The sequence below is a fragment of the Triturus cristatus genome, chromosome 6, assembly GCF_964204655.1.
Source record: "Triturus cristatus chromosome 6, aTriCri1.1, whole genome shotgun sequence".
Classification (NCBI taxonomy): Eukaryota; Metazoa; Chordata; class Amphibia; order Caudata; family Salamandridae; genus Triturus; species Triturus cristatus.
In genome coordinates, this window is record NC_140589.1 from 1,906,402,269 (window position 1) to 1,906,423,822 (window position 21,554).

At 44.8% G+C, this 21,554-nt stretch overlaps 1 protein-coding gene across 6 annotated transcripts in view; it reads right to left on the reverse strand.

The window, feature by feature from the left end:
* LOC146822404 (uncharacterized) overlaps window positions 1-21,554 on the reverse strand; it is a 251,096-nt gene that overhangs the window by 167,307 nt on the left and 62,235 nt on the right. Inside the window, exon 2 of one of the 6 annotated variants that reach the window (XM_085613488.1) lies at window positions 13,391-15,591. The exons of the other annotated variants lie outside the window; for them this stretch is intronic. Within the exon in view, the coding sequence (XP_085469614.1) occupies window positions 13,407-15,293 (1,887 nt within the window). The 5' untranslated portion in view covers window positions 15,294-15,591 and the 3' untranslated portion in view covers window positions 13,391-13,406. Of the gene's footprint in view, window positions 1-13,390; window positions 15,592-21,554 lie in introns of those variants that run through there. 6 annotated transcript variants of the gene reach the window in all.

Here is a 21,554-nt window from a genome sequence, read left to right on the forward strand (position 1 = left end):
GCCGCCTTTGATCTTGTACCACGCAAATTGCTGCGGTCCACTCTTGAGAATATGGCGGTCCCTAGTGAGTTACTCAAGGAACTCATTAGACTACACACAGGGAATTATGCTAAAGTAAGATGGGGTAAGGGAGGCGAAATTTCAAAAGCTATTCCAGTAGGTCGGGGTGTACGTCAAGGCTGTGTGCTGGCGCCTACCCTCTTTTCATTATATGTTAATGATATACCTACCTATCTAAGTGATTGCAAACACGACTCCCCTAAATTAGGAGATGAGGCGATCACGGCATTACTCTTTGCCGATGATGCAATTCTCATCTCACAAACCCCACGGGGTCTGCAAAACTTAGTAAACACCTTTAACAACTACTGTGTGGGGAAGGGGCTAGAAATAAATCTATCTAAAACAAAATACATGTCCATAAATCCCCAGAAGTCTTTTAGGAAGAACTTGGCCTTAAACAACCAAAAATTGGAGTATGTGGAGAGTTTTAACTATCTAGGAATTACGCTGGATAGTACGCCTTTTTGGAAGGGGCAATTGGAAAAAAGTAAACTAATCCTAAAACAAAATTCGATGCCTATCCTAAAGGTGCATGGCAGTAGTTACTCTAAAGCTATTACGCCGGCACTCGAATTATTTAAAGCAAAGGCTCAGTCAGCGGCACTATATGGCGCTGAAGTATGGGGACATTCTTGTAAAAGCAACTTCAAGAAGGAAGAAAATCACTTCATACGCAGGTTACTCAAAATACCTACAAGAACCCCGATAGTCCCAGTGTTTATGGATATTAACCTTAAAAGGACAGACCATCAAGCAATACTAAGACCACTATTGTACTGGGTTAGATTATGGACAACTCCTGAGCTGAGCGACTACAAGAATGGTTTGATAGAAATAATCCGAATTGATGGGTTTAAAAAGATTGCGTGGTTGAAGCACATCTCCCAGTGGTTTACCAGGTTAGGGCTCTCCCACTTTTGGGAAGAACCCCAGAACATGTCATCGTTCTCCAAAAAGCTTGTGAAGTCTGCTTTTTGGACATACATTAATGATGAACCACTTTCTAGTTCCTCATTAGGCACATTAACCCAGAGATTTGTGATTATAAAGGATACTCCGGTACTCGAACAATTCATGGACGAGATAAGACCACCTCTAGCAAAAACATTATATTTGCAGTTCAGATATGGGGTCTTACAGACTTCTGCAGTCACTTGCAGCTGGGGGGGTAAGGAGGCTAGTGGGTTGTGTACCCTTTGTTCGCAAAAAGCAAAAGAAGATGATGCCCACTTATTGTTTTTCTGCCCAGTTTATAAAAAATCAAGGGACCGTTGGATCAAACCCTTATGTAAAAACATGGGGACTGGGTCCTATAAAGAGGCAGAACGCATACTCAAGTCAAACACCTCGCAACCAGTAGTGTTTAGTATAAGCAGATTTTTATTCAATGTGTATCTTATAAGGAAACAGACAGGTTGCAAGTTGTAATGTATCATGCTGGTTGCACCATTTCCGGGCCTGGTTAATTATCATGAATTGTACTGATTCCCCCTTTTTTTTCCTTTTAATATGTATCTAGGAAAAGTTTTAAAACAAAATCTGGCTTTTTAAACTAATTTATAATGTATGTCTTTGTTTTTTTTAAAGCTGCATACAGCATAAAGGAGACGTGATTATTTGTGGTTTTGACCTCCATATGTATTATCTTGAAGATTGGACTGTGTATCTGTATTTGTATATTGGAAATGTTTCATGCATGTTTGCTTTTATGGCCATACACGCGGAAATAAAGCTTAAATAAAGATAAAGACCCATGGGCTGAAAGAAGAGAAGGAGTGACCCATGGGCTGAAAGAGTAGAAGAAATGACTTTTTGGCTGCAAAGGAGAATTAGTGACTCATGGGCTGAAAGAGTAGAATAACTGAGCCGAGCAGTGATAGAGGAGAAGATATGACCTGTGGGCTGAAGGAGGAGAAGAAGTGACCCGTGGGCTGAAAGAGGAGAAGAAGTGATCTGTGAGCTGAAGTAGGAGAAGAAGTGACCCGTGGGCTGAAAGAGGAGAAGAAGTGACCTTTGGGCTGAAGGAGAAGAAGAAGTGACCCGAGAAGTGACCCGTGGGCTGAAGTAGGAGAAGAAGTGACCCTTGGGCTGAAAGAGGAGAAGAAGTGACCCGTGGGCTGAAGTAGGAGAAGATGTGACCTGTGGGCTGAAGTAGGAGAAGATGTGACCTGTGGGCTGAAGTAGGAGAAGAAGTAACCCGAGGGCTGAAGTAGGAGAAGATGTGACCTGTGGGCTGAAAGAGGAGAAAATGTGACCTGTGGGCTGAAAGAGGAGAAGACGTGACCAGTGGGCTGGAAGAGGAGAATAAGTGACCAGTGGGCTGAAAGAGGAGAAAAAGTGACCCATGGGCTGAAAGAGGAGAAGTGACTTATGGGCTGGAAGAGGAGAAGAAGTGACCCATGGGCTGGAAGAGGAGAAGAAGTGACCTGTGAGCTGAAAGAGGAGAAGAAGTGACCCGTGGGCTGGAAGAGGAGAAGAAGTGACCTGTGGGCTGAAAGAGGAGAAGTGACTCGTGGGCTGAAAGAGGAGAAGTGACCCATGGGCTGGAAGAGGAGAAGAAGTGACCCATGGGCTGGAAGAAGAGAAGAAGTGACCTGTGAGCTGAAAGAGGAGAAGAAGTGACCCGTGGGCTGGAAGAGGAGAAGATGTGACCTGTGGGCTGAAAGAGGAGAAGAAGTGACCCGTGGGCTGAAGTAGGAGAAGAAGTGACCCGTGGGCTGAAGTAGGAGAAGATGTGACCTGCGGGCTGAAAGAGGAGAAGATGTGACTTGTGGGCTGAAAGAGGAGAAGAAGTGACTCCTCTATACTGTGAGATGAGAGAAGTGAGAGAGGCAGTTGAGGAATAAACAAGCCTTGTCTCCAGGGTCCCTGCTCCTGACAAATGTAAATATGTGCACTTGGTTAATTAGCAAATCAAAAAACTGCCTGGGAGATAGAGCAGGCTTTGTTTGATAGAATATGGAGTTTGTCCTTTTATTAGAAACCTATAAAGAAAAAGGACCAGTATTCAAATCAGTGACTGTCCAGTTACACCCAGCGACAACTGAAGTGATCGCATTAACCAACTGAGCTTTCTAACCAGAAGAATGCATTACCGGCATATAAATTTAAGTTAAATTTAGTTTTCATTTAGATGTGTGCATTACATTTTATGTGCACTTAGCTGTAGGTGAAATGTCAACAAAATACCTAGAGAATGTTCTGTTCTTTTCAGCCCTGACTGAGACCCCGCCCCCACATTCACTGACCCCGCCCCCACTGTACTCAGGTTCACAGTTCCCATACATTTCTTTATGCACCATGACCACAGGGGGCATCGGAAGCCCCAGTGCTAGGTCTCAGCACCAGCGCACCTGTACCTGGGTAGGGAGGGATGGAGTCATTGAAAGTCCTATGCCTGGTGCCATCACCAGGCCGTGGCACTGTATCATAACAGCAGCCGACATTTATAGAAATATGGAGCAGGCCAGAAAGTAGACAACCCCCCCCCCCCCCCCACGGAGGGATAGGGATGAGTTGTTCGTTCAGAAAGCTAAAGTTTCCTTGGTTTTATACAGAATATCAGTCCACTACAGTGGAGTAGTGAAAGCTATGAGCTGTTGTTGTGTCCATGACTATAGGACCGTATTTCCTGCTCTATGAGGGATTCTAGGGGCTGTGCAGAAGGCAGGCCAATACCCCTGTACTCTGCCCACCTCTTCCAGATTTTAATATGTTTCTGAGGGCTACCCTGCACCTGAAATACTGCTAGTTCCATGCCCATACATCTGTCCATGGCTCTTTTCACCCACCCACCGAGGTTGGAAAGACCCCCTTCCAGTGTTGGGCAATATCTCTCTTGGCTAGTGTTAGACCCAAAAACAAGAGGTGTTGTTTATACCTGTTGCCTCCGATCCCGTCTGTGCTATGCAGGAGAACTAGTTTGGGTTCAAGGGGGAGCTGCCAGGACAACATTTGAGCCAGGCGAGAGGTTACCCTGTGCTAAAAAAAGGCAGGAGTGCGGTGCAGCTCCATACCGTGTGGAGGAAAGTCCCCTCCCCGCTGCCACATCGGAGACATGTGGGGGAAGATATTACTCCCATACGCCAGAGGCGGGACCTTGATTAGTATGCACAGTGCAGGTATATGATCTAGACTAGATGAACATGACGGTCGTGGTTATGAGTAACTAGTGGAATTTGCACCGGTCGGGCCTGCGGCCACAAACAAACTGAAAATGCTGGAACTTCCTCTGCTACATTTTTAAAGAAAAAGACCACTTGGAAACAGCACGCACCATCCATGCGCTTTACCGCATGAACAGCGATTTAATATTACGCCCTGCTGATGACCTCGCTATAAAAGCGCAGTATCCCCAGTCAGTACGGGAGACGATCTTCACTACTCGGGCGTTTCACTGTAGTAGGTTTACAACGCGGGCTTTATAACGAAAGTCGTTTCAACGACTTGCGCTGGATGGCGCTGTAAGCTAAAGAATAGAACGATTTACTATTCCAACACCTTCCCTACTGTACTTAGACTGGTGTTGGAATAGTAAATCGTACTATCCCTAAGTCCAGCGCCCTCCAGCGCAAGTCGTTGAAACGATTTGCGTTGTAAAGCCTGCGTTGTAACATACCACGATCAACATGATCGCGTAGTATCATCATACATTCGTCAGTACAGAGGTCGAAACGTGTTGGCATTAATCCTGGGGAAGAAATTTGAGACCCTTCTTTACTTATAATTAAAGTATACCATTTGTGGATAATCAACAGAAAAAAGAGACTGAAGAAGAAATATTCGTTTTTTTCAAAGAGAAGGGATCCGAAAAACTCACTTTCATCCTCAGAAGGGGAATACATTAGGTGTAGTGAGTTGAAAAAAAATCTTAGGACACTGTACATTCTCATGAATTTCATCAGATTTTGGTTTGTACCTGATGAATTATCTTTAGTCCTTAGTTGTTACGATTTATCCCCCAAAAATTCTGGGGTTTTTCTGTATAATGGTCTATGTTGTTATGTCTAAGCTGTTATGTTTCTTGTCAATTTAATGAATTGTTAAAAATAAATTGTCAATGTTAAATGTACTGCAGATGAAGAGATGGAGATAAAATGAAAGATTCTTGATAAATAAGCGTTAAAAAAATTAAATACGAGATTTATTCTCTAACACCCTGGATTCAAGTGGATGTGGTGTCAAGAAAGTGGATGTTGTTTGATGCTTATGTGGGGTTATTAATTTTGTGTTATAAAGCTTCTGTCCAGTCATCGTCATTTAGGTCTGCGATATCACCCTCCCACATCGCCCGCAATGCGCCCAACATGGTAAGGCTATGTGTGACTAACGTCTGCTATAGGTGTCTGATCTTGTGGGCGCCCATATCATCCATTGACAACCGCCCTTCTAATGGGTTAAACTCAGGTAAGTCTGTCAGATCCATAATATATTGTGTCAGTGCGTGTCTAAGTTGTAGGTACTTATAGAACTGGCTATGGTGGAGTGGTTATTCATCCTGCAGCTGTTGAAAGGATTTGAGCACTGCCCCTTTCATAATGTCTCCTAGTGTGGATAGTCTGATAAGGTCCCAAGCGCGGAACCCTGGCAGCACCACCACCTGACGCACATAGATTACATACCACAGTGGGGTCACCTGAGTCAACCTCCCCCACCAGCCCAACTGCCTGACAGTCCGCTGCTATAATTGGATAACCACTTTAGTGGGGGCATGTGGTCTATTCCTGCATAACTATAAAGGAGATCTAACAGCGACTGGTTGCCCATCACTCGTCTCTCAACTGCATATGCCAGATCCATCTGCACGCTATACCACCATTCATTGATGTTAAGTAGGTGGGAGGTGGAATAATAGGCATATACATCTGCCGCGGCTATTGCTCCACAACAGGTGGACTGTATACAGGTGCGGAGGGCAACTCTAACTGCCCCCCACCCCCACAGTAAATGATTGAGGACTGCTTTAATCTGTTTAAAACACAATTGTGGAATATCGTTGGGGAAAGCCTGGAGCCGGTAAAGCAGTCACAGTAGTGAGACCATTTTAAAGATGGCAGACCGTCCGAATAATGACTGGGTCAAAGAGGACCACGCCTTCACCTCCTCTCGTTCATGCGTTAATAAAGGGTTAATGTGGTGCGTCCAGGAGCGATTTGGATTGGGGGAGATATATATACGGAGGTAGAGGAAGCCATTCACGGCGTGGGTCAGATTAGCCTCTCAAGTTCCTCTACCTTGGTCCCACAGACCGGGAACAGTACTGATTTTGACGGTTTGGTGCATAATCCATAGATCTCCCCAAAGACTCCAAGCATCTGCAGGATTCATGGGCCCGTGTACCCCGGAACTGTAATAAAGTATAGTACGTCGTAAGCGTACAGTGCGAACCTGTCCGACATCTCGATGGACCAATCAAATCCGCGCACTAGGGGGTCCCGCCTCACCCATGGGGCCAATGGCTTGACTGCATGTCTAAATAGTAGGGGGAAAGCGGGCACCCCTGCCTGGTGCTCCTAAGGATAGGTAATTGGTCTTCCAGCGCCCGGCCACGCGCACAGAGACAGAGTGGTCTGTGTATAGTAGACGGATGTATGTCAGAAACTTTGGGCCAAAGTTAAGAGCATGCAAGAGGAGGAATAGATAATCCCAGTTGATCGAGTTGAATGCTTTATCTATATCCGGTAATTAAATGGCCTTGGGTCGGCCAAGTTCTGGCGCCTTTCTGAGAGCATTATGAACCCGTTTGATGTTGTGGCAGTGGATTGCTGTGGCATAAAGCCTGCCTGATCAGGGTGAATAACATCAGAAATGTGTGGGAGGAGGCGATCTGCGAGAACCTTACCCAAGTGTTTGGCTTCCAAATTCAGTAATAAGATTGGGCGATATGAGGAACGTTCTTCAGGAGGGGGCAGTCTTGTTTGTGGAATACCACGATTTCTACATGTCATCAGTCTGATGGGAGGATCTGCTGCTCAGAGGCCTCCTCAAACAATCAAGCAGTGGAATTGTAAGCGCTACTCACCCGTGAGGGTCTCAAGGCGCTGGGGGGGGGGGGGGTCCACCGGTCTGTTTAGCCGAAAAGCCAGGTCTTGAGAGTCTTTCTGAAGGTGTTCAGGGAGGGTGCATGTCTGATATCTGCCGGTAGCTTGTTCCAGGTCTTGACTGCAATGTGAGAGAAGGATCTTCCACCTGCTCTGGCTCTGTGGATGCCCAGAGTTTTGGCCATTGTGAGGTTGGAAGATGGGAGGTTTCTTTTGGGTACGTGTAAGTTGATTCTGTCGTTGAGGTATTCGGGTCCGTTGTTGTGTAAGCATTTGTAGGCGTGGGTGAGGATTTTGAAAGTGACTCTTTTCTCCACGGGGAGCCAGTGGAGTTCTCATAGGTGTGGCTGATGTGTTCTTGCCGGGGGATGCAGAGGACGAGTCTGGCTGCAGTGTTCTGTATGGTCTGGAGTTTGCAGAGTAGGGACTTGTTGAAGCTAGTGTAGAGTGCGTTTCCATAGTCCAGTCTGCTGGTGATGAGTGCGTGGGTGACCCTCTTCCTTGACTCAGGGGGGATCCATTTGAAGGTCTTACGGAGTATGCGGAGGGTGTTGAAGCAGCTGGATGTGATGGCATTGACCTGTCAGTTCATGGTGAGTGAAGAGTCGCGTATGATGCCTGGGTTCTTGGCGTGCGCTGAGGGGGTAGGTGGGCTCCAAGGACGGTTAGCCACCAGGTGTTGCCCCATGCTGAAGGGGTGGTTCCAAGGATAAGGACTTCTGTCTTCTCAGTGTTGAGTTTCAGTTAGCTGTTGGTCATCCAGTCTGTGAAGTCTTGCATTCCTTTCTGAAGTGGAGTTTGTCCCTGGTTGGGTCTCGGGTGAGGGAGAGGATGAGCTGGGTGTTGTCGGCATAGGATACGATGTTCAGGCCATATTGTCGAACAATGGCTGCAAGGGGGGCCATGTAGATGTTGAAGAGGGTCCGCTCAGCGATGATCTCTGTGGGACTCTGCAGGTGATTTTCGCACGATCAGAGAGGAAGGGTGGTAGTCTGATTCTCTGGCTTCTTCCAGTGATGAACGATTGGATCCAGTCCAGGGCTGTTCCTTGAATGCCGGAGTCGTGCAGTCTGGCGACTAGTGTGCGATGAGAGACGGTGTCGAAGGGCGCTGATAGGTCGAGTATGATGAGGCCTGCGGAGTGGCCTTGGTCCAGGAGGGTGCGGATGTCTTCTGTGGTGGTGAGTAGGGCGGTCTCCGTGCTGTGGTTGCTTCGGAATCCGGATTGGGACGGGTCGAGGATGGAGTTCTCTTTGATGAAACGTTTCATTTCCTTGTTGACCATCTTCTCTGCAACTTTGGCTGCGAAAGGGAGGAGCGAGATGGGCCGGTAGTTTTTGATATCGGTGGGGTCCGCTGTGGGCTTCTTGAGAAGGGGCCTGACTTCTGCGCGTTTCCAGACATCTGGGAAGGTGCCTGTATGGAAGGAGGTGTTGATGGTGCGTTGCAGTTCGGGTGCGATGGTGGCCACGGCTCTGTGGTAGATGTGAGGAGACTTGGTCTAAAAGAAAATTCCCTTTGGGAAATTCAATACCATACTATTCACTCACCACAATCAGTCATGCAGAGCACATCACAGTAGCCAAAAAGCCCAATATGCACGCTTGTTTAGAACATTTTAAAACAATTTATAAAAAAATCCTTTTTCAGTATAGGTACGATACAATTAATTAAAATTACAACCTCATTAACTGAATTCATTCATATTCGACAATAATTAAACACAATATACATAAAAAATGCAACTCCACAATTGTATTTCAGTCAGAATTTGATATGGATCCTCCCTTATTCAATCAGGAAAGGACCCTATAGATTTATACAAAAAAATGTTTTTATTACAGAAGACCAAGAAGCGACGTGTTTCGGTGGTATTTGACAGGTCCAACCACCTTCTTCAGGCTCAAGTGAAAATGTCTCCCAGCACAATTATCTATGTAAAGCAACATAAGAACAATCACATTTCAAATTCATTAAAACATATATCTAATAATTAAATCCATTTCCTAAGATGCATCCCCTAAACAAACACCCACATAAGACTATTGGCTCTGTCCAGGGATTCTCTGCCATCCCACACCACATACATCAACATTCACCAAAGGATTGTTCTCTCAAATACCAACCAAAGAAACATATCTCCTACTGGTTCTGCAGGCTCAAAAATGGCTCTGATCATTTATTAATCTACAGTACGTCCACACTCACACTCACCATTTCACAATCTTCCTTGCTTCACACTCAGACTATCAACATGGTTCTAAAGGGAATACCCACCACAAACTGGGCGTATTACTTATCTGCGGGAACTCGTTATCTTCAATGTCTATTCTCCACAACATAAAATCAAATGCATGGACGGAAAATCTCGTCTCTCTTCTAAAATCCGCAAAAAATCAAAATAGTGCGAAAGTAGTGCATTATAACTCAAGATCCATTATTTTACATCATTATATATTGCACTAATATTGTGGCTCAAAAAAAACTAAAAGTTGTGTCATTAAATATGTATCATAATATCTTGCACCTCCTCATGATGAACGATAAAGGGGCCGTATGTCTGCAAGAAAAAGCATAATACACAGTTGTCTACACTCCTCTCATTAATATTATTAATTAAATGATTCATCATTCTATCTATTCTACTCGCCCTTATTCCAAATATGAGCTCTATGTAAATTCCTCCCTATATACGGGCCGCTGTTATAATCAACTCTAACAGATTACGATCTTCTGTAAATTAAACAATTGCCATGCTTATTGTTCTGTTAAAATGATGTGAGGAGGGCAGGGGTCGGTGGGGGCCCCCGAGTGGATGCCTTTCATTGTCGAGGCGGCGTCTTCGGTCGTGATGGGTGTCCAGTTGGAGATGGTGGGTTGGCTGGTGTCCTTGGGGGGCGGCGGCGGCTGTGGCATCTGGAGGATGGTCGATGAAGTTGTTGTAGAGGGTTTTGATCTTGAGGTGGAAGTAGTTTTCAAGCTTGTTGCAGAGGTCTTGGGACGAGGTGATGTCTGTTGCTTCGCTGCGCGGGTTGGTGAATTCCTGAATGACTCTGAAGAATTCCTTGGAGTTGGTGGAGTTGGCAAGAATTTTGTTGTGGATGAAGTTCCTTATGGTGGTTCTGATTTGGTTGTGGTAGCCCATCATGGCGTCCTTGTAGGTGGCATAGTTTCCAGTTGTCTTGGTGTTTCTCCAGTTCTTCTCCAGTGGTCTGCAGGTGTGCCTGGCTTCTTGAAGTATCTTTAGCAGATGTGTACCCAATTGGGGCAGGCATATATATTCTCAGGAATTGCTCGGGAACCCATTGGGTCCCGAGGCTCGGCCAGGGCGGATGCTTTACAGTGCTTTAGTGAGTTTATCTTCAGTGATCGGCATGTCGAGTTGGTCCGTGTGCTGTCAAAAACCAATTTTGGTGGTATGTTCCTTAGAAACTGAATAATTTAATCATGGGACAGGACCTCCCGCTTAGCGTATAAGCCCGAGTAATAATCTGTGAATGCCTGAGTGACTTTGCGAGGGTTGGTACACAGGCCGCCCTCCATGTCAGCAGCACCGGCACTTGGGCAGGCGACTGTGCCATTTGACACAAGCGATGCAGCATCTTGCTCAACTTGTCACACCCATTGGTATATTCTACACTGGGTTGCAGTGCATCTTAAACCCGGGTGCCCTTTCTTGTTTATAATATTCAAATGGCTTCTCCCCAGGGTATAATATCTGATCAACCAGTAGGTATTCCTTTGTAATGATTGTCTTGTCGCGATGAAGATGGATACAGTTTCTCCATGAAATACATGTTGACTCATTAGACCCCTCCTGTGAAAAAACACTTTGCAAGAAAAAGTTGTTTCTGCTAATAGGGCTACCTGATTGGCACCTGGTCACATATATTGCTTCAGGTACTTCCCAGTGTAAATTTTCAGATGTTGCATTAATGATCCCTTTGTAATGATGGCTGTGTCACGTTCAGTATATTCCTATGGTGTCGCTCCTGTGTGGAGGAGAGGTGTCTCACTTTCTGATGTTGCATCAGCTTTCCCTTTGTAAAGGATGCCTTACCACTGTGAGTGCATCCATTCTCCACAGTCATAAATGTATCCTTTGTGTTGACTTACTGTTATTCTCGTAGTTGTGCCCTGCCAATAAATAAATTGTCACATTCAGTTCATTTATATGGTCTCTCCTTAAGGTGAACTTTTTGATGTTGTGTTCGGTCTTTCCTATTTGACAAATGTCTAGACACATTTGTTGTGATATGCACTCTTCGTTTTATAACTTTCTTCCCTGTGTGGACTTTGATATTGCATTAGCGGTGCTTTTCTAATAAAGGTTTTGTTGCGTTCAGTACATTCATATCATTTCTCTCCATGTGAACTTTCTAATATTGTGTTAGCTTGCTTCTTTATCAAATGCCTTGTCACTGTAAGTGCACTGATGTGGTTTCTCTCCTGTGGACTTTCTAATGGTACATTGGCTGTGCTGTGCCCTTCTAATAAATGCCTTGTGACTGTCTGTACATTCATGCGGTTAACTCACTCTTCACACTTTGTCACATTCTGTAAATGTATACAGATTTTCCTCAATGGGGACTTTCTGATGCCGTTTTAACTTTTCGTCGCTAATAAATGCCTTGCCTCATTCAGTGTGGACTTTTGATGTTGTGTTAGCATTTCTTATAAATGCATTGTCATGTTCAATATATGTATATAGTTTCTCTCTGTGTGCACATTTTGAGATCATATTACATTTTGTTTTGTAATTAATCCCTCGTCACAATCCGTACATTAATATGCTTTCTCCCTATTGTGGATTTGTTGACGCTGCATTAGCTTATTCTTCCTGCATAAGACTTTATCACATTCTGTTTGTACATAGCGTTTATCCCCAGTGTGGATTTTCTGATGTCACTTCAGTTCGAAATATGTTATGAATGCTTTGTGACATTTAACCCCTTCAGTGCCCGCCCCTTTCCCCGCCCTGTGCCGGCCGTTGCATTAGCGGGAAGGGTCTATGACGAGCTGGACTCGTCATGGGCACAGCGCAACCGCGGCCCATGACGAGTCCAGCTCGTCATGGGCACTGAAGGGGTTAATACATTGATATGGCTTCCCTTGTGCGTGAACTTTCTGATGTTGTATTCATTTTTGCTTTGCAATAAATCCTTTGTGGCATTCAGTGCATTCATAGGGTTTCTCCCCAGTGTGGACTTTCTGATGTCACATTAAATGTGATTTTCTAATAAATGCCTTGTCACATTCAATGCAGTTGAATGGTCTCTCGACAGTGTGGACTTTTTTATGTTCCCTTAGTGCTCCCTATGTTATAAATGCTTTGTCACATTCTGTACATTGATATGGTCTCTCTCCAGTGTGGACTTTTTGATGTCGCTTCAGATCTCCAATTGTTATAAATGCTTTGTCACATTCCGTACATTCATAGGGTGTCTCCCCAGTGTGAACTTTCTGATGTTACATTAGGTGGGATTTTCTAATAAATGACTTGTCACATTCAGTGCAGTTGAATGGTCTCTCTCCAGTGTGGACTTTTTGATGTTGAATTAGCGCTCCATTTGTTATAAATGCATTGTTGCATTCACTGCATTCATAGGGTTTCCCACCGATGTGGACTTTCTGACGTTGTGTTAGACGTGATTTTCAAATAAATGCCTTGTCACATTCAGTGCAGTTGAATGGTCTAACGCCAGTGTGGACCTTTTGATTTTGCTTCAGCTCCCCATTTATTATAAATGCTTTGTCACATTCTGCACATTCATACGGCTCCTCCCCAGTGTGAATTTTCTGATGTTGTTTTATCCCTCTATTTGTTATAAATGCTTTGCAGCATTCTGTACATGTACACGGTTTCTTCCCAGTGTGAAATTTCTGATGCACCATTAACCATTGCCTTGTAGTAAATGTCTTGTTGCATTCTGGTCATTGATATGGTCTCTCCCCACTGTGGACTTTATGATGTCTTGTTAGGTGCCCATTTGATATAAATGCCTTTTCACATTCTGTGCTTTAATACTGTTTCTCCCCAGTGTTGAATTGCTGATGATGCTTTAGGTTCTGCTTCCTTCGGAACACTTTATTACATTCAGTGCATTCATAAGGTTTCTTCCCAGTGTGGACACTCTGATGTTGCAATAGGTATCCATTGTTAATAAATGCCTTGTCACATTGAGTGCAGTTGAAGATTCTCTCTCCAGTGTGGATTTTCTAATGTCGCTTCAGCTCTCCTTTTGTTATAAATGCCTTATCACCTTCTGTACATTCATATGGTTTCTCTCCAGTGTGGATTTTCTAATGTTGCTTCAGCTCTCGATTTGTATTAAATGCTTTGTCACATTCAGTGCATTCAAACGGTTTCTCCCCAGTGTGGATTTTCTGATGTTCCAACAAGTGGTGTTTTCTACTGTATGCCTTGTCACATTCAGTGCATTCAAACGGTTTCTCCCCAGTGTGGATTTTCTGATGTTGCTTCAGCGCTCCATTTCTTGTAAATGCTTTGTCACATTCTTTACATTGATATGGTTTCTCCCCAGTGTGGATTCTCTGATGTCGCTTCAGCTCTTGATTTCGTATAAATACTTGGTCACATTCTGTGCATTGATATGATTTCTCCGCAGTGTGGATTTTCTGATGTCGCTTCAGCTCTCGATTTGCTTTAAATGCCTTGTCACATTCTGTACATTCATATGGTTTCTCCCCAGTGTGGATTTTCTGATGTCGTTTTAGCCCTTCATTTGTTATAAATACTTTGTCACATTTTGTACATTCATAAGGTCTCTCTCCAGTGTGGATTTTCTGATGCCGATTCAGCTCTCCATTTGTTTTAAATGACTTGTCACATTCTGTACATTGAAATGGTTTCACCCCAGTGTGGATTTTCTGATGTTGCTTCAGCTCTCGATTTGCTTTAAATGCCTTGTCACATTCTGTACATTCATATGGTTTCTCCCCAGTGTGGATTTTCTGATGTTGCTTCAGCTCTCCATTTGTAATAAATGCTTTGTCACATTCAGTGCATTCATATGGTTTCTCCCCAGTGTGGACTTTCTGATGTTTCATTAATTCTGAATTGGTGATAAATGCCTTGTCACATTCTGTACATTCATACGGTTTCTCACCAGTGTGGATTTTGTGATGTCGCTTCAGCTCTCCTTTTGTTATAAATACTTTGTGGCATTCTGTACATTCAAAAAGTCTCTCACCGGTGTGGAATTTCTGATGCAGATTCAGCTCTCCATTTGTTTTAAATGCCTTGTCACATTCTGTACATTGATATGGTTTCTCCCCAGTGTGGATTTTCTGATGTCGCTTCAGGTCAGGATTTCTTAAAAATACTTTGTCACATTCTGTGCATTTATATGGTTTCTCCCCAGTGTGGATTTTCTGATGTTGCTTCAGGTCTCCATTGGTAATAAATGCTTTGTCACATTCAGTGCATTCATATGGTTTCTCACCTGTGTGGACTTTCTGATGTTGCACTAGTCGTCCTTTTGTAACGAACGCCTTGTAACATTCTGTACATTTATAAGGTCTCTCTCCAGTGTGGATTTTCTGATGCCGTTTCAGCTCTCCATTTGTTTTAAATGCCTTGTCACATTCTGTACATTGATATGGTTTCTCCCCGGTGTGGCTTTTCTGATGTCGCTTCAGATCTTGATTTGTTATAAATACTTTGTCACATTCTGTGCATTCATATGGTTTCTCCCCAGTGTGGATTTTCTGATGTCGCTTCAGCTCTTGATTTGTTATAAATACTTTGTCACATTCTGTGCATTCATATGGTTTCTCCCCAGTGTGGATTTTCTGATGTCGCTTCAGCTCTTGATTGGTTATAAATACTTTGTCACATTCTGTACATTGATATGATTTCTCTCCAGTGTGGATTTTCTGATGCCGATTCAGCCCTCCATTTGTTTTAAATGCCTTGTCACATTCTGGACATTCATAAAGTTTCTCACCAGTGTGGATTTTCTGATGCCGCATTAGGTGTTGATTGGTAATAAACGCCTTGTCACATTCAGTACATTCATACGGTTTCTCACCGGTGTGAATTTTGAGATGTTGCTTTAGATTATTCTTCCTTCGGAACACTTTATTACATTCTGTACATTTATTCGGTTTCTCCCCTAGGTGGACACTTTGGTGTTGTGTTAGGTATCGTTTGGTAATAAATGCCATATCACATTCTGTATATTCAAACAGTTTCCACCCAGTGTGGATTTGTTGATGCTGCTTCCTTCGTAATCAGGCTTGCTTCAGTGTGTCAGTGTGTTAAGTCTTATATGTCTATCACCTGATGCCTAAGAGCCAAGTACAGACCTCATTGGGCAGTTTGGGTTTTCTGCTGTACAAAGACTTTGGAGAGGCATAGACCTTCAAGGGAAGAGATTTCGAGGTATACTGTTTTTACATCACTTCCTACACGAGTGATGTTTAATTAATTTCCCTTTTTTATTTATTACTGCATTTATTTCACCTGTTAGATTAAGAGAAACAAACACTGGATGAGCTGAAATGCAGAGTCCATCACAAACATCGTTTGGCATTTAATTAGACATTTAATTGTCCATATAGACAAATGAGCTGAAGAAATTCTAGATCACACTTTCAATGTAAAGATGCAGTAGGCATAGTAAGGGCATACGACCCTTCCGTGATCCCCTTCTATCGAGGAGTGTTAACTCAGGGAGTAACCAAGACTCCAAAGAAAGGTTCCTTGTTCATTGAGCGAGACCCTCTCCCATCAACACACTACAATGTTAAATCCATAGGGACAAGATGCTGCCCTTCTTATCCAGGGAATGCGTTTGATTATCACACGGCCTAATAAATAATACAAGATGGAGCATATTCCAGTGAATGGACCATGCAACACCGAGCATCACAATAACGGCAGGAAACATAAACAACTGCTGCTAGGGAGTCCTTTATACTATCAGAGAGCCTGGGCTAGGACCCGCACAGGAAATCTGAGAATCCTCCATATAGTGTAACTCCAGCAATCCGAGGCTCTGACCAGATCTACACTAGGAAAAGGAGGTTTAGAACCATTTTAAACACACACTGGCAAAGTCAATAAGTCTAACCTTTTAGCTGTATAGGCTTTCCCAATGCTGCAAAACATCGAGAGAAAAAAGGAAAAACAAAAAGTGAAATGATGTGGGTACTATTCCATCCTTCTGCAGGCATGCAGATGTTTCTCCACAAATGTGGCCATCTACAGAATGACACTTGCACCATTATCCGTTTTTGATCTGGAGTAAACCAAGACCTTTTATTTTACAAAAATTACATGTATAATGCACTTACTTTTTGGGCTTTCAGCTCTCCATCCATTGGTCGGTTGTTGTGCCATTCACATTTTGCTTCCGCCCACTACAGAATACAGAATGGGGCAGTGGGTCTGCAAACTTCAGCCACTGGCTAAATTCACTTTGAGTGACTGCATTTTACTCTTTCACAAGGAGGTAGTTTCCTTCAGTGCCAGTGTTTTTGTTTGTGCTTAATAATTGTGTTAGCATTGCCTGTGTGTTTAGTCTCATGTGACAGCATGACACTTTCTACCATCTCTTCTCAGCACAGGACACATTCCAGAGTTATCAGGTCCTGCCTCATGCTAACAACATTGTAAATTCCTTTTGGAGCTGCCTTTATTTATCAGATTGCTGCCTAGCAAGGTCCCAACGAAGGCAACTCCTTTTCTACTTGGGCTTTCCTGGTTGCTCCAGAGGTGTCCTGATTTGCCTTTGCTGGGTGAGTCCCTCAGACCTTGCTGGTCTGCACCGCAGTCCTTTCTCTAAATCCTGTGACTTGCCGTTGCCAAGGCTTGTTGGGTCCATTCTGGTCGCCGACATCGCAGCACTCGAAAGACTTCGTGGGACAGCTCGAATCCGGCTCGTGGACTTCGTTGACGCCTCCGGTACCTCGTGGCTGAAGAGTCAAGACACTCGTCAACTCACCTGAAGCACCCGACATCTGTGGGCATTAGTCCATTCTGCCCTTGGTCACTGGCTAGTGACTCAGACTCTGTTCCCTCTGCTTTCAGGTTCCTTCCATCCTAGATCCAGGCTTGGATCTCTTCAGACACTTCTCCTCTTCACGGCAGCAGCAGTTCCTTGCAGGCTTCCATTGCAATCGTCGACGCGACCCGACACCAAAAGACACCTATGCACCCGGCTTCCCTGGGTGAGGTAACTCGAGTACACCGGTGCTCCCATGGGTGCTAGCCCTAGAACTTCTTAAGTCCAAAAGGGTTTGGTCCTGACTCGATTAGAAGTGTCCCTAATCTTTAAATTTCCAACCGGGACATTGCCCATAGAAGATAACGGGAACCCATGGTTGTGTTTACACACTGAATACAGTCCCCGTGGGTCCCCTGTGTCACTACCTTTGGTGGTTCCTTGGGATCCCAGCGATTCTACAGGCTCTAGGCCCTGTGTCTAGTTCAGTCATGGTTCTTATACCACTTTTTTGGTATATGGTTTGGTACGCCCCTAGGGCCCAAACTTGTATTTGTGCTATTACTGATAATTGCTGACTACTAAACAAAGTACTTCGAACTCCAGTCTCATAAAGAGACTAGAGGGGTGTGTGTTAACTTAAATACATATATTTTAAATATATACCTGGTGTGGTTGTCCTTTCATTTGATCATTCAAGAGATTATAGACTGGTGAAACAAGATGCTTTACATTCCTTCAAGACTTAGCCTGAAGGCTGCTCTCCATAGCTACCACTAGGATAGTTTTCAATAAAGGTTGTCTTTAACCTATCACCATAAGGGGTTGTTTGGACTGATACAAGGTGCCCACTAGAACTAGTGGACAGCATTTATCAGGCCACCTTCACACACTAATGTGCAGCGTGTGGGATTCCAGCTTGCTATTGTTTTACCAGATAATCTCAAATTGAATTGATCAACTGAAAACCACTACAGGTACCTGAGGTACATATAATATCAAGTTTAGCTACAGTAAGTTCTACTGAACTTAGAGTTGTGTGATAAGGGATAGCACACCCTTTCTACAACTAAAGAGAGTTTAGTAGGCCACACTAGAGTAGGTAGTGCAATACACCACACCACATTAGTTATGTCTAACCAGCCAGGAACCAGTGGGTCCCTACCAGGAACCAGTGAGCTCCTTCCCTATAAATAAGAGGATCTCTCCTTTGCTCAGCTTAGGGCCTTATGTTCCATTAGGAAGCTGAAGACAAGCAAAAGTCCATCCACCCAGCATCTCATAAAGATACTTAAGCTGGATGACATCACAGGGCCTAGAGGGCCTGATGGGATAGACAGTGTGGGTAGGGCACCACCTGAGGGTGGGCCTAGGGGTGGGAACTCCCCTGACCCAACCTCTGATGCTGACCAGACTGGTGACAATGGCCAGACTCTGGTGAACCCAGATCTCCTGGATGAGGATGAGGAGGATGACAATAATGCTCCTTCCTTTATCCCTCCAAATAGACCTGACAACAGGGCTAGAAGGGATAGATCTCTGTCAAGGGGATCTATCCAGTATAACTCCTCTATAGGGACCTCTGTCTCTTCTCACAGAGGGAGGGACACCTCCCAGGAGAGGAGAGAGAGACTGCTGAAGTATGAGCAAGACAAGTTCAACCTCAGAAAGCAGCAGATGGCCTTAGATAGGGAAGCCCTAGAGCTTTACAGAGCTAGTAAAAAGGAGGGACTAGAGTCCCTTGGTGGCAGCAATTTCCCTAGAGATAGGGAGAGGTCTTATGACCATAGAAACCTAAGTAAGATTGTCCCTCCCTACCAGAGTGGGGATGACATCCACAAATGGATAACTGCCTTGGAGAGGGCCTGTAAAGTACAGAAGGTCCCTCAAGGTCAGTGGGCAGCAATCTTATGGCTCTCCTTTGCAGACAAAGGTATAGATAAGCTCCTCACTGTAAGAGAAGAGGATGCTGATGATTACAAAGTCTTGAAAAGTGCACTAATAAATGGGTTTGGCCTTACCACAGAACAATACAGGTTAAAGTTCAGAGACACCCAAAAAGCTCAAAATCAGGACTGGGTTGACTTTGTTGACTGTGCTGCTAAGGCGCTGGAAGGTTGGTTATTGGGCAGTAAAGTGTGTGACTTCAAAGAATTGTACAATCTGATAATGAGGAAGCAGATTCTTAATAAATGTCAAAATCAGCTGTTGCACCAGTACCTGGTAGACTCTGATCTGACCTCTCCACAAGAATTGGGAAAGAAGGCAGACAAATGGGTCAGAACAAGGGTGAGGCAGAAGGTACAGAACCAAGGTGGTGACCCAAAGAAGCAAGATTCCAAAAACTCTGACAAGGGTGGGGACAAGGGTAAAGACCAGAAGTCTTCTCAAGGGCCCCAAAACTCTTCTTCAGGTGGGGATTCACAGTCAGGAAAGGGTAAAGGCCAAAAGAAACCTTGGTGCAAAAATCTGTAAACAGATAACTCACCGGACTAGTGACTGCACCAAGGCCAAAGAAAATACTCCAGCCCCCACCAGTGCCCCTAAGGCACCTGCTCCCCCTAGTGCAGTTACAATTGGTGGTGGGAATACACAGAATAAGGGTCTGGTAGGGTTGACCCTGGGTTCTGAGATGGACTCTGGCCTAGTCAGAGTACCACCTCAGGCTGTGCTTGTCAGTGATGGGGGGCATGGATATGTCCCCCTTTGTGAGTCCCAGTAACTTGGGCAAATACAGACAGCAGCCTTTGATAAATGGAGTAGAAGCTTGGGCATTCAGGGACACAGGAGCAAGTGTCACAATGGTGACAAAAGATCTTGTGGATCCTGGGCAGATTATACTTGGTGAGATGTACCAAGTGACCAATGCTAGCAATGTCAGAACAGACCATTCTCTGGCAGTTGTTAACTTCTCCTGGGGAGGGGTAACTGGCCTTAAGAAGGTTGTGGTAAGTGCGGACCTACCAGCACAGTGCTTGCTTGGCAATGATCTAGGGACTCCAGCTTGGGCTGAAGTGGAGCTCAGGACACATGCAGAAATGTTAGGGATCTCAGCACATGTCTTTGCTGTGACCAGGTCACAGGCTAAAATTTCTAAAACTGGACAGGCCCTGGATTCTGGAATAATGGACCAGGTGCCTCACAAGAGGAGGAGCAGTAGGGTTAAGGCAGAGCCTTCCCACCTGTCTCCGGATACTGATCAGTCTCCTCAGGGAGATGATCTTGAGCCTGAAGAAGGAACTGTCCCAGATGAGCTTGAACCTGACCAGGTTGAGTTATTGGGGACAGGGGGCCCTTCCAGGTCTGATCTGAGCCAGGAGCAGAAAACCTGCCCCTCTCTTGAAACCCCCAGACAGCAAGCTGCTGGTGAGGCTGCTGGGAATGCTAGTGGCACCCATAAAGTTTATTGGGATGATAGACTCCTTTACTCAGAGAGTAGAGACCCCAAGCCTGGTGCATCCAGGAGGTTGGTTATACCTCTGAAGTTTAGGGGTTTCCTATTGACACTAGCCCATGATATTCCCCTAGGACGACACCTAGGCCAGAACAAGACTTAGGTCAGAATTGTTCCTCACTTTCACTGGCCCCACATGTCTGAAGACACAAAGGAGTTTTGTCGCTCCTGTGTAACCTGCCAAGCCAGTGGCAAAGCAGGTGGCACTACAAAGGCCCCCCTGATACCACTACCTGTGGTGGGTGTACCCTTTGAAAGGGAAGGGCTTGACATTGTTGGTCCCATGGATCACCAAACAGCATCTGGGCACAGATTTATACTGGTGGTGGTGGATCATGCCACCAGGTACCCAGAGGCAATTCACCTAAGGACCACTACAGCACCTGTAGTGGCAAGAGCTCTCTTGAGTGTGTTCTCAAGAGTAGGCTTTCCTAAGGAGGTGGTAGTATCTGACAGGGTTGCAAACTTCATGTCTAGTTACTTGACTGCTATTTGGAAGGAGTGTGGAGTGAACTACAAGTTTACCACACCCTATCACCCACAATGCAATGGTTTAGTTAAGAGATTCAACAAAACCTTAAAGGGCATGATTAAAGGACTTCCAGAGAAGCTTAGGCAGAAATGGGACCAGCTTTTGCCCTGCCCTTTATTTGCATACGAGGTGCCTCAAAAGGGGGTTGGTTACAGCCCATTTGAACTTTTGTTTGGTCACCCTGTCAGGGGTCCATTGTGTTTGGTGAAGGAAGGATGGGAGTTATCTCTCAAGCCCCGAAAGCAAGACATAGTGGACTATGTACTTGGTCTCCACTCCAGGACGGCTGAGTACATGAAAAATGCAAACAAAAACCTTGAGGCTTGCCAGGAACTGCAAAAAGCCTGGCATGACCAAAAGGTTGTACAGCCAGGACAGAAAGTGTGGGTGTTGGAGCCTGTGGCCCCAGCAGCTCTCCAGGACAAGTGGAGTGGACACCACACTATTGTTGAACAGAAATGGGAGGTTACCTACCTGGTAGACCTTGGAACCCC